The sequence below is a fragment of the Limulus polyphemus genome, unplaced genomic scaffold, assembly GCF_000517525.1.
Source record: "Limulus polyphemus unplaced genomic scaffold, Limulus_polyphemus-2.1.2 Scaffold8762, whole genome shotgun sequence".
Lineage (NCBI taxonomy): Eukaryota > Metazoa > Arthropoda > Merostomata > Xiphosura > Limulidae > Limulus > Limulus polyphemus.
The window spans coordinates 1-13,612 of NW_013674372.1; the positions used below are offsets into that span (position 1 = coordinate 1).

The 13,612-nt window shown below is 32.6% G+C and overlaps 1 protein-coding gene across 1 annotated transcript in view; it reads left to right on the forward strand.

Moving 5' to 3' along the window:
- The first annotated feature begins 969 nt into the window (after nucleotides 1-969).
- LOC111083252 overlaps nucleotides 970-13,612 on the forward strand; it is a 20,684-nt gene continuing 8,041 nt past the window's right edge. The window contains exons 1-4 of the mRNA XM_022379629.1: nucleotides 970-1,080; nucleotides 5,271-5,331; nucleotides 10,652-10,762; nucleotides 11,441-11,505. Coding sequence (XP_022235337.1) covers nucleotides 5,287-5,331; nucleotides 10,652-10,762; nucleotides 11,441-11,505 — 221 coding nt within the window. The 5' untranslated portion in view covers nucleotides 970-1,080; nucleotides 5,271-5,286. The remainder of the gene's footprint in view (nucleotides 1,081-5,270; nucleotides 5,332-10,651; nucleotides 10,763-11,440; nucleotides 11,506-13,612) is intronic.

Consider the following 13,612-nt stretch of genomic DNA (forward strand, 5'->3'; position numbering starts at 1 on the left):
TTTTCCAGGTGTATATAAAGCTCAAGGTAGAATATATTTCAAATAGTTTCATAAAATTTACTGTCTTGTTGCAAAAACACCAAAAGGCTATGATAATGTAAACAAAATAAAAATTACACAAAAAGAATAATATCCTATATGTTTTTTGTTTAAATTTAGATACACAGAAGACAGAAAACGTAAAATCGTACGTAGAAAGTCTAGCCATAATAGTGGTACGACTTACTCTCATGACTCCTTTGAAATCGAAGAAGGCATGTTGAGTGTAAGAATCGGTTTATTTTGAAGGCCATTTTATTTTTTAATGACTAAATAAAATCAGTTATCTCCAGAGTATTATTCACAATTTACACCAGAATTAGTTATTCGTTATTTTATTGTATAATAGACTCATATATACATATATAGACCGTGTTGAATCTACATCATGTAATACCTTCTTTATGGAATTCAATCGGATGGATTCGAAAACCCCAAAACCAAATACCGTCACTGACTACATTATGATATATCAGCAGAGACCTGCAAAATATATGCGGTCAAATTAGTATCTTTATTGCAACAGTACTTCTTTAGATACAGGATTTTTAGAATAATGCAAAAGAATTCTAATAGCAGACACCGAAATCTATAAGTCTACTCGTCTTAGACCTAACATTAGTTAAGCCTTTATTAAGTACGACGTATATTCGATAAAGAGATAAATTAACACTGCAACTTCTGTACGTTTTTGCTTTAGTTTAAGTAGGGCTAAACTGTACCGTACTTAATACTATCAATGAATAAACTTATAATGTTATTGGTAAACATATTTGCTAGAGAAATAACTAAGTATTCTACTAAAACCTACTAGTGAATCTCTTCATTACTATCTCAGAGAAGAAGTGAAATGGAAGTATTTGTATGTATGTGTGTGTGAAATAACGTAAACAATGTTTTATAATGTCGGTACTTTTATATCAGTGTTGTCCCCGCGCCCACATCTACGTCAGAAGGAACTCAAGCTTATTATAAAGTAGGTTCTGAAGACGGAAGCAGGCCAGGGAAATTTTTTATAAACGTTGCGGACCTGAGCAGAAAGTAAGTGCGTTTTTGAAATTTTATTTTTCGAGATATCTTAAAGAATTGGAAAAATTAGGAAAATAATATATAATTGAGAACACTTCTATATCAATCACTGAAGTACATTATTTAGATTTAAATATTAAGATAATTAATAAATAATGTATAATTGAGAACACTTCTATATCAAATACTTAAGTACATTATTTAGATTTAAACATTACGATAATTAATAAATAGTATATAATTGAGAACACTTCTATATCAAATACTGAAGTACATTAATTAGATTTAAATATTAAGATAATTAATAAATAATATATAATTGAGAACACTTCTATATCAATACTGAAGTACATTATTTAGATTTAAATATTAAGATAATTAATAAATAATATATAATTGAGAACACTTCTATATCAATACTGAAGTACATTATTTAGATTTAAATATTAAGATAATTAATAAATAATATATAATTGAGAACACTTCTATATCAAATACTGAAGTACATTATTTAGATTTAAATATTAAGATAATTAATAATTATTATAATATTAATATTTATGATAAAAGAAAGGATTTTACATTTCAAAAATTTTGGACTTCCCTCGTCAAACATTGACGAATGCCCTACAGAGCATTATACACTCGTAGCTTCTTAGGTATTGTAGAATTTGTAGTAATGTACAGTTCTTAATATCTAAGATTAATATATCAGTACATAAACTAATTTTTAATGAATTAGATGAGAAAATATTTATTAAATATTTTAAATCATTCTATAATAAATACACAAATTATTTATATAAATTTGAAAATAGTGATTTAAACAAAATTATAATACGTAAAAAAAATAATTTCTAAAATTTATTGTAGGGGAATAATTGGGATTACCTATTGGATACTTCATATCTTATGTAGATAAATTAACGTAGTGGTAGTTGTATCACCTTCCCTATATAATACCTGCTCCTTTAGAACAATTGACGATCCAGATAGCAGTATGGAAGGATGTAGAGCTATACTAGTAATATTGTTTGGTCTTAGTATAGTAATATATTAACATCTTGGTATTTACGTCCAAACATCATATTGGGGGCTGGAATGCTAACTTCAAGGACAGTTTTTCTGTCTCCCCCGTTGATGTCTTGTATTCTGTTATTTCTTTCTTCGTCTTATTATTATTTTTATGAGCAACCATCGTTCGACATCTGGCTGCAGATAGCGAAACGTGGTAAAGATGTAGGATGTTGTGGGTTAGGACACCCACATCTGCTCCATTATGTTTTTTATGCACGTAAGGCCGGCGAAGTTGAGATTAAACTGGATAGATGATGTCCCCCCCCCCCCAATGCAATTTGGGTCTTACTTTCGTCAGTACTTCTAACAACCGGGCACATTACGTAATGACCCACCTTGTGATTTGTGCCCCAGTGTTGGATGCATGTATTGTGTCTGCGATTTTTTTTTTCCACATAAAATTATATATTTAATTATATTTCATATAAGGTTTGGGTATGCTGTATAAAATTCGTGCAATACTTAATTTTGATGTATTCGTTTTTTAGTATATGAATCAAATTAAGCAAGTAAATTATAATTGTTATTAAACTTATTTAAGTCGTTCACAAATCGAATTTTTTACGTATGAATTAGTAATGCAACATTATTTATTTTATTTTAACTGTTTACTTTTATATATTTTTTGTAAAGATAAATTTAGATTTCAGCACAGTTGTAATGCAAATACAGTTTGGTTCAAAATATCTGTTAAATTTTCTCGGATGTTCAATAATACTGTTGTTTAGTATCCAAGTTCCAAACCAAGTGTTTTGAGGTTTAGCACAAACACACAGTATTTAATATACACCGACTAGCGACTTTGTTAGAGCTCCCGCCTAGTAGCCCCCAAGTGGCACAGCTGTATGTCTGCGGACTTACAATGCTAGAAACCGGGTTTCGATACCCGTGGTGGGCAGAGCACAGATAGCCCTTGTGTAGCTTTGTGCTTAATTACAAGCGAACAAACAAACCCGCCTAGTAATGGATTGGATCAAGTTTTTAAAGCTGTAAGATAACTTTGACTCGACATGCCATAAAGGGCTGAACGGTAGGTTGTTTGACTGTAGCTAGTTCGACGAGAAGTAGGGTTTACACTTTGTTTGTAGTTAACGACGAAAAGTAACTATGACGAAAACGACGTTCAAGTTACTGCTTTTTGAACCAGTTTCGGGCAATACGAAGGTCGTGGACTATCATGTTATCGTCTGGTAAGTCAGGAGAGAAAAATAGGGTTGTCAGGAAGACATGATCGACAATAACGTTCAAGCACATTTTGGATACTGTTAGCTCTTTTAATTAAATTTAAATAATCGTCACCAGTGGTGTTACAGTGACGAGTCTGAAGGCTTATAACTCTAAAAACCGGGTTTCCGTGGTATAAATTTACTCTTAACAACAAACAAACAAGCAAAGAAAGGAATCAAAGAACCCTACACTTGTCACAAGGACATAAATGTAGCCTGCAACAGCTTGCACTGTCACATAAACATAAGTAGCATCCAATGCTTTTGTCCTTACTTTACAAAATCGTCATAGAAGACAGTAAAATGCGAGTCATATTGCATGCTTCTGACCATTCGTTGCCACAGTTAGTACTCTAAACACTCGCATGCTTCTGACCATTCGTTGCCACAGTTAGTACTCTAAACACTCGCATGCTTCTGACCATTCGTTGCCACAATTTAGCACTAAACACTTTTAAAGCAGTGCTTTCCTGTTTGTATCGTTTTTCGGATTGGTTGTAAACTGTTATATGAACGACTTTTTAACTTCCTGTATATGCATATGGTGCAGTTGAAGATAGTTCCAAACTGACAACTTTAAGTTTATTGCATATACAAGACTATCAATCGTTACTTTTGACGTTATTTTACTAGTTGATAACACGTACATATGAGTGTTTATACATATATATTTATAAATCCTGTTGAAACCACATTAGTATTTTTTCTGGATCTTGATTCATATAGATTTCAAAACATAAAAACAACTATCATCTCTTAATAGCTTACGATGTATATATATTTATAAATCCTGTTGAAACCACATTAGTATTTTTTCTGGATCTTGATACATATAGACTTCAAAACATAAAAACAACTATCATCTCTTAATAGCTTGCTATATATATATATATATATTTAAAATATCATGTGAAAGGTTGTTATCAGGCTTTACACCGGTAGAACGTTATAGCGAACGAACTTCTAGTTATCAAAATAAAACGGTATGACCAGAGCTTTAGAATATAATTCCCATTACTAAGCAAGTTTAAGTTTATATCTTCCGTCATACAAAAGTAATTGATTTTTTTTTGTGGAATGATAACGACTGATGTATCTTATTATAAATTAATGGTTTGTTTCCTTTGGTGCAAAACTACACAATGGGCTATCTTTGCTCTGTCCACCTCATGAAATTGAGTCCCAGATTTTAGCATTGTAAGCCCCCCAGATCTACAGCGAACCCATCTGGACTATAAATTATTATAGTTTTGCATTTCTTATTTTATGTACCCTTAATAGAAATCAGTCACTCTCTAACTGAGGGCCCCCAGTAGCATAGTGGCATGTCTACGGACTTACAAGACCAGAAACCGGGTTTCTATACCCGTGGTGGACAGAGCATAGATAGCCCATTGTGTAGCTTTGTGCTTAACTACAAACAAACTCTTCGTGAGGTTGACCAGGTCGTCATCTTCAAGTAGGCTTTACTAAACCTATTACGTCTACCAGAGTGTTCAATCGTCACTTCATTAGATATGTTAGACTTGCAGTTGGAAGACAATTGTTATTAGTAACTGCTTGCTTCTGTTGGCCTTTAAAGAGTCTGTAAAAGAAATTTTCTTTGATAAAGAGAAAGATCTTTGTTTTACAGAGTAACCATTGTATAATTACTCCCTGCATTTATAGCACTAAAACAATCATATGATCAACTTATTTTGCATATGAAAGTAAATGTAGGCATCAAGAAATATGTGGAGTGGCTAGTCGGTGTAAAGTATTTGTATCTCTGTCACTTATGTTAAATTTGTAGGATTATACATATTGAAACGTTATTATCAGTTTTGAAACAAATGGATTTCTTTACTTGACTTGTGTGACAACTTTTTTGTACGTTTCCATTGGTTTTCTCTTCCTAAGCCCCAAATATGAAATCATGAGTGTCTCTCTTCATGAGGGTGAACCAGGTCATCATCTCCAGGTAAGCTTCACAACTACGTTACAGATATTTGTTTTACGTACAAATTGTTTTTTTTTTAGCTAAAATAGCGATGACTGTATACGTATTTGTTTTCTTTAACCAAAAGTTGCAAGCACTGTTTTTGTTTTCAACTATGAATATAATGGTAAACAAATAACTCAAAAAAATCATTAACTAATTAGCACTGGTGTAAAGATGTGTAGCTTCTTAAATTCTGTTTGATAGATTGGCCAAATTAAATAAACGTTAATAAAGAAAAAAATAACCGTCCAGTGGTTTACATAACGAGTTTGTGTTGAAGTAATTATTTACTAATGTTTTTCTAAATTAAAATTTCAAATGTTGTGAAATAACCTTTATAAATAAAGTATATGCAGAAAAAAAGAAAAGGCTATTAATAAACTAGTTATAGATGTATAGCTATATCATCATTTGTTTGTTTTTGTACATAGCTACATATTTGTAGCAGGATATTTTATATCGTAGTCTTTGGTAAATAGGTAAACCCTGAAATATTTGACAGTCAAAGTAATTAAGAAGTTAATCTGAAACTCAATCTATTATTCGATTAACCACTTGTTACTGAGTTACAACGGTTTCGGAATTTCATACCTTATTACCCCTGAACAAGGGGTTTTATTACCTCTGAACAAGGGTAAATCGAAAGAATGAGACTAGATTTCATAAATATAGGATCACTGTGGTGAATCCATACATGTAATATACATTCCACCACGCTGAGTAACTCAAAAATAAATCTGTAAAATAAATTCTACATATTCTTAATCTCCTATAAATATAGGATCACTGTGGTGAATCCATACATGTAATATACATTCCACCACGCTGAGTAACTCAAAAATAAATCGGTAGAATAAATTCTACATATTCTTAATCTCCTATAAATATAGGATTACTGTGGTGAATCCATACATGTAATATACATTCCACCACGCTGAGTAACTCAAAAATAAATCGGTAGAATAAATTCTACATATTCTTAATCTCCTATAAATATCTGATCACTGTGGTGAATCCATACATGTAATATACATTCCACCACGCTGAGTAACTCAAAAATAAATCTGTAGAATAAATTCTACATATTCTTAATCTCCTATAAATATAGGATCACTGTGGTGAGCAAAAAGAATCCATACATGTAATATACGCTCCATCACGCTGAGTAACTCAAAAATAAATCGGTAGAATAAATTCTGCATATTCTTAATCTCCTATAAATATAGGATTACTGTGGTGAGTAAAAGCCCTACATTCAACATGCAAGTAACTGACTCAAAATCGGATCCCAGTTCTCCGAATGGCTTACACTTATTAATTAAGCTCTTCCCTTCTATCAACTTCTTTTCGTCCGCCAGCTTAAGCATATACATTAAATCGAACTAATATGAGGTTGGATCACGTGATAAAAGCCTGTATCTGTAATGACATTAGCCCCACAAGATGTCCGAATGTACTTTTGTCGATTATAGGCCATTTGTTCAGTGGTATGGTCAGTAGCTGGTTCAAAAATGCCGGCAAAGACTACGCGAATACGAGTGGAAGGGAAAGAACCCGAATCATAAAGGAGTATGACACATACCTGTTCATAAAAATACTTTAATAATTTTTTTGATATTTGATATTTTTGGTGATATTTTAGTACAATGAGTGTTGTGGAAGGATAGAATAATAAATTAGTAGAATAAATAAATATCGGCATCAGCATTTCTCCAGAGAGATTTCTTGTTTGTTTTTTTTTTAATACATTATGTAAATTTTTTCCATTGTGTCATAGATAACCCGCTTTGTACTTTTAGGCTTAACAACAAACAAAAAAGCCAGAAGTGGATCTTTCGTTTTGTTTAGAAGTGAGAGGTATAACCAGAGTACATTTGACCTTTGCTACCGATCATGCCCACCTTTACAATGTTGCATTTCTGGCCTGATAATCAAGAGTTCTTTGGAAGAAGTAATAAAACAAATTCATTGTTCTCTTATTATCCAATATAAAAACGTAAGAGAACGATTGTCCTTCTCTTAGCACAATAACCGGACCTCAATCTCAATGAGCATCTTTGCCATGAACTGAAATTTTTACTTTTTATACCTGTGGAGGTTTTAAACAATGTGCTCATCAATATCTGCGAAAAAAACTGTGGGTGAAAATACAGCTATGTTATTTGTATAATAAAGCAATTCCTCTGTTGCCTATAGACTGTGGCTTCAGAAGAATAAAATGACCCGGGCAATAACAAAAGGAGAATTTTGATTCAATAAAGTTTCATTAATAGTTTATAATTGTCGACATTAACATATCTCCAGAGAGAGAGAGAGAAAACAAGTACATTTCTTGATATCAAGACCACTCTGGATATTAATATGTTAAATAGAAATATTACCTGCAATTCCAAGGAAATATGGTAAAGAACGAAGGGAGAGATATAGAAAAGCTAAATAACGTGATAGTAATATGTTAAATAGAGGTATTACCCGCAATTTCAAGGAAATATGGTAAAGAACGAAGGTTTGTTTTTGTTTGTTTGTAATTTAGCACAAAGCTACACAATGGGTATCGAAATCCGGATTCTAGCGTTGTAAGTCCGCAGACATACCGCTGTGCTACGTGGGGGGGGGGGGAACGAAGGGAGAAGTACAAACAACTAAACTAAGAATCTATTATTTCCAGTTTGTTTATGGAATTCTTAACATTATTGTTACACGTGGTATTAACTCTTAATGTACCGATTATATTTGTCTTCCCAACCACAACGATGATGATATTTGGGATTTCATTTAGTATAATAATTTATCTGTCCGTACTAATGATGTCCGTGAACACTCATGTTACTGGTTCCCAATTATTCTGTACTTAACTGTTGTTACTTTTAGCTTACATCATGTTCGTAACTTCACTATTCATCATGATTATAACACTTTCTCCTAAATTCTTTCTTCCAACTCTGTCTGACAGAAAATTACAGTATAATCGTAATATCCGAAGTGTCTTTATACTAGTAATAATATCCGACGTTCGATTCCCTGCGTTGAATAAAACGCAGATAGCCCTTTATGTGGCTTTGCGCTAAAAACAAAAAATTATGCCTCAGTTTTCACAAGATCTCTAACATTCAATTACCAAATCTAAGTTTTCTACTTTAGCTAGCACTTACTTCCACGAAAATCTTTGATACCCTACCCTCTACTAACAGTTGTACTTCTTGTGTAGTTCGGTGTAGTGATATCAGACTAGGGTGTACATCCGCACTAGCCGTCTCTGTTTAGCTGGTTTTTCCTCGGATCTCTTTCTGTATTATTATCCAAACTATTGGTTCCTTTCACAAAAACAAAATTCATAGACATACGTAAATCGTGAAATTATTGATCGTGCTTAAAGTAGCTTATCGTTTAATAAAGGCTGTAAATAGGAAACTCAAGGTCAAGAAAAAAGGTTAACAAAATGTCCAAATACACTTTATACTGGAAGAAATTTTCATCAAAGTAAACATTGGTCACGTAAACAAACAAACAAAAAACTGTCACTTAAATTTACATTATTAAGTGCACATTTAACGTAAATACTTTTAATTTGTGTAAACAAATACTTAATTATCAGTTATGCATGGTCATCTAATGATGATAAATTTAAATTAAGGTTTAATTAGCTAGTCAAAGTTATGCGATTAACATAATAACTAGAGATTAAAAATAATTTATTAAACTTCTAATAAATATTACCTCACAATCCATTCGAATCAACGTTAATTATTCATTAAGTAACAAATTAGGGAATTAATAATGGGTATCGACTTCACCTCCGATGTCATAGATACCGTACCCTCTATTGGCCATTCAACACACACACACCAAGCAACAAAACTAAACGTGTCAATAGTTTATTTTGAAAGAAGAGAAAGTAAACCTCATGTTTGCCTGCTCTTCCCAACTGGGGTGGTCGGGAACTGTTTTAGTTTGAATGAAGAGAAAGTAAACCTCATGTTTGCCTGCTCTTCCAACTGGGGTGGTCGGGAACTGTTTTAGTTTGAATGAAGAGAAAGTAAACCTCATGTTTGCCTGCTCTTCCTAACTGGGGTGGTCGGGAACTGTTTTAGTTTGAATGAAGAGAAAGTAAACCTCATGTTTGCCTGCTCTTCCCAACTGGGGTTGTCGGGAACTGTTCACCTTCAACCCCGCGTGTGAGATCGTTGCTTTAGTGATTTTAGTTTTAAGTTGGGCTTGTTGAATCAGACCAGAGAATAGTAAAAAAAAAGAGCTGTAGGAAGAAAGTAGGAGGAGGCAGGCAGAGTGTCTTCCTGACCAGCGGTGGTTGAGTGTCAAAAACTTCAAGTTCAACAAAACAATAAGATTAGCCATAAGGTTTCCAAAATTTATCCCAGTAAAGTATACACATAAAATCAGTAGCGTTCCCACTTTAAAGAGTAGACTAACCGAACTATCGTTCAAATATTATAAAAAAGCAGAAAAAAGAAAACAACCTGACTGCGGCATTACATAAAATCACGTACTTCGCCATACAATCTATTTTGCAAACAAGAAAAAACAGAAACTAAAACACGTACACACAAAGGGTTAGTTATGTATTACCTTACAGCAAAAGCACAGGACAGAAACTGAAAGTGTGTTTTTACCGGGTACTCCGTACCCCCCACCCTGATAAGGGCCATTAGCCCATCTCAATTAAACTAATTTAAATGATTTAAAAATTGAAATTACAACCATAATTTTCTTAATTTAAATCTGTATAATTGATCACAATAATAACATTACAAAAAATTAATTTATTATAAAACTCGTTAACTCCACCCGACATAACTTAATATCTAGAATACATGTCTGGATCTCCCTGCTTCGTCAACACATGAATCGCATTGGTTGGATATAAATGCAACCTCCCATCTCCTACCCCACTATTATAATGCTTCCAGTAATTTTCGATATCGAACAAATTCAGCAAAATTCAAATTTCTATAAGTTAATTTTGTTTTTATAGATTGGCGTTTTATAGCTCTATTTATTTACAAAAACAAATCTGTAGAAATATATCATGCTGAAATTATTTTAATGGTTACAATCAATAGAAATATAAATTCAAACTCGCTATCGTAACCTTTTAATTGTCTTTAGGAAAATAATCTCTAACCACAAAGTATTTCATGTGTTGTTGTTTCTTTCGACGGATGAACAACACACACACACACACATACGTATTAAAGACATCCTAATCATAATAAATTTTAACTGTAAAAAAAAATACATTACATCTTTATTAATCTTCTTATTGTTTTGTATTTGGTTTCAGGAATCTTTTATAAATACGCAAAAAAATATTCCTGCCTTCAGACGTTATATCGAAGACAGGAAAAATTCGGACTCCCCCTCACGTTTTCCTTTGTACACTGCTTATATTGAGGTAAAACTTCATTTTTTATTAACGCTCTTGTATTCATAAACTCCAGATGAAAGTGGGTTTAGTTTAAAATCAAAATTATATAATCTAGTCAAATTTGAAATTCTGCGTGAAAAATGGCGCAGATTAAGATAGGAGGCAATGAAATATTTTGGTACAGATATTTTGGAAAGTTTTAACCGATTCTTATAAGTCTGACCCCCCCCCTTCCTCCCCCAGTTGATAATGTGGATTTTCTTGTAAACCTATTATTTAATTTTTGTTTATATAAATACTTAATCATGAATGGATTTATTTTAATACATAAACATCAACACAATGATACTCTGTTGAATTAAAGATTTTATCACCTATTCACTTTTTGTTTGGAAGGATATTATTCAAACATGTATTAATATAATGTTCTGGCCATTTCACTGTATTCAAGTTATGAGGGCGTTGTTTCTTTAGTGTTGTGACTATTTTGCTAAATAATAAAGAGCTTAGCGACATGCGTGTTTGCATTCAATCTCTTTAATTTTAAATAACAGAACTGTTTAAGACCTTACATTGATTTAAGGCTTGCCCAAATTTTGTGTTTGGAGAATAAGTTAGCATAGTATAACTACTGTTAAATTACATCTAATCTGAAATGTTAGATAATATATTTCTAAATGTTTTTCTTTATGTTTTATTTTACAGGGCTGGGCTTTATATAGCGAATACTTGGGTCTAGAACTTGGCCTCTTCAAAGATCCGTATTTTCGGTAAGTAGTTTAAGTAATCATACAACATTAATTATTCCAAAAAAATTGCATTATACAAAACAATTACAAGACAATCACAGTTTGTAATATCATGCTTATGACAAGGCAAAAATTGTTGATAAAATGATGTAAGTCACCACTTCATTTTGTTTTTATGACAACCAGGAATCTGATCAGTCATGTAACCAGAAACGCAAGTGACTGGTCATTCATTAAATGCTATATATAATATTGAGAACGTTGTATTAAAATGACTAAGTACATAAATCAGCAAATCTAAAATCGTGGTGGAACGGATGTATCAAAACTACATTTTGACATTGTTTGGCATTTCGTAGGTAGTTTAATGCCAACGAAAATTGATCGCTTTTAAGAAGTGGTTGCAACAGCCTTTTTCGATGTACAATATTCACACACTCAGCTCATAAAGATGTGCTCAGATCACAGATTCAGAATATCACTTGCATTTTATGGCATTGGAAAACAAAGGAATACAAGTCAACTTGGGGCACCAGGACCATCCAGTCGCAGTGAGCAAAGTGCGGCCTTTTGTAGTTGCAGTAACCAACCTAAAATACATATATACCAAACAATTCCTCACCTCAAATGTGGGTCTAAGTGCCAAGATTTTTTTTACATCTATTTGATCTGGAATGTTTGACTGTTTACCAAAAGCCCACTTTGCTACCATTTTAACAAAAGTGCTTGACCTTCAGGGTAGCCTAGACTTTCGGGCTACCATCAACATTAATAAATTTGTTTTTGTGAGATTCTCAACCTTTGTACCAAATTTGATCGAAATCATGTGAAATCATTCGATTTACGGGGTTGACTTTCAACGTGATATTGACCTTTAATCTACATTCACCAAAAGTTAATCATTTGTTACTTGGGAACATTCAAACTTTGTACCAAATTTGATCGAAATCATGTGAAATAATTCGATTTACGGGGTTGACTTTCAACGTGACATTGACCTTTAATCTACATTCACCAAAAGTTAATCATTTGTTACTTGGGAGCATTCAACCTTTGTACCAAATTTGATCAGATAACAATAATAAAAACCGTATGAGTTACGCTGTTAACACACACACACACACACACACACACACTAAAGACTTCAAAGAAGAAACCCAATGTTCGCGCCATGCCGGGTTTATTATCTTTCGAAAATTGTTTGTAAGTTGTTTTATTTTGTAATTCTTTGATATTTTCTAAAATATCGCATTTTAAGAAGGAAATGCATTTTCTAGAGTTTCTTGTAAGAACAAGTCAATAATAATGACACAAGAGAAGTAACCATAACCTACAGTAGGCGTGATATTGTAGTAACTACGTATAACACAGAGCAACTTGTACACGTCTGTGTTACCAATTTCTATATTGTTGTTGTTTTGTCCATAAATTGGACTATGTGAATAAATTTGATTATGTAAAAGTTACATAACAAGGTTCAGGCTGTTCTCATTCAGTGCAAGTTTCACGTGAAAGCACGTATAATTTGACTAAGAAAATGCTTTCGTATGAATGACAGTGGAGTCTAAGTGTCTGAGAAAAAGTTTCATTTGATTCAGTAACGTACTAATAAATTAGTTTGTCGTCAGCCTAAACCTTGTTGCGTTACATTCAACCTTAAACAAATGTATGCCTTTTAAAATTGTTAGTTTTAATAGAAATGTTTCAGTATAACAAACAAGTAAAGATCAATTTCAATTAGTTTCAGTTTTTTTGTTGTTGTTAAAGTACAAAGCGGTACAATGGTCCTTCTGCATTGTGTCCACCGCAGGGGTCGAATCCCAAGTTTTAGCGTTATATTTCCTCAAGCTTACCACTGAGCCACCGGGACAATATTTCACTTAGGAAAAACAAGAACCTTGTAGGTTTCTACTTTATATTTCTGATAGAAACTTATACACCGAATCCACAGTTTAGCTGAACTTCTAAAACAGTATCACACAACTGTCATATGAAGGAAACAGGGGCGTTGTGAGTTCTTTCGCACACATACATAGATATGTGTATTCCCTTATATATACACCTAGAAAAAAGTTAAGCACCACCAAATATTTTTCAGGATTGCTTATTGAAAATAAGGTTTAATTTT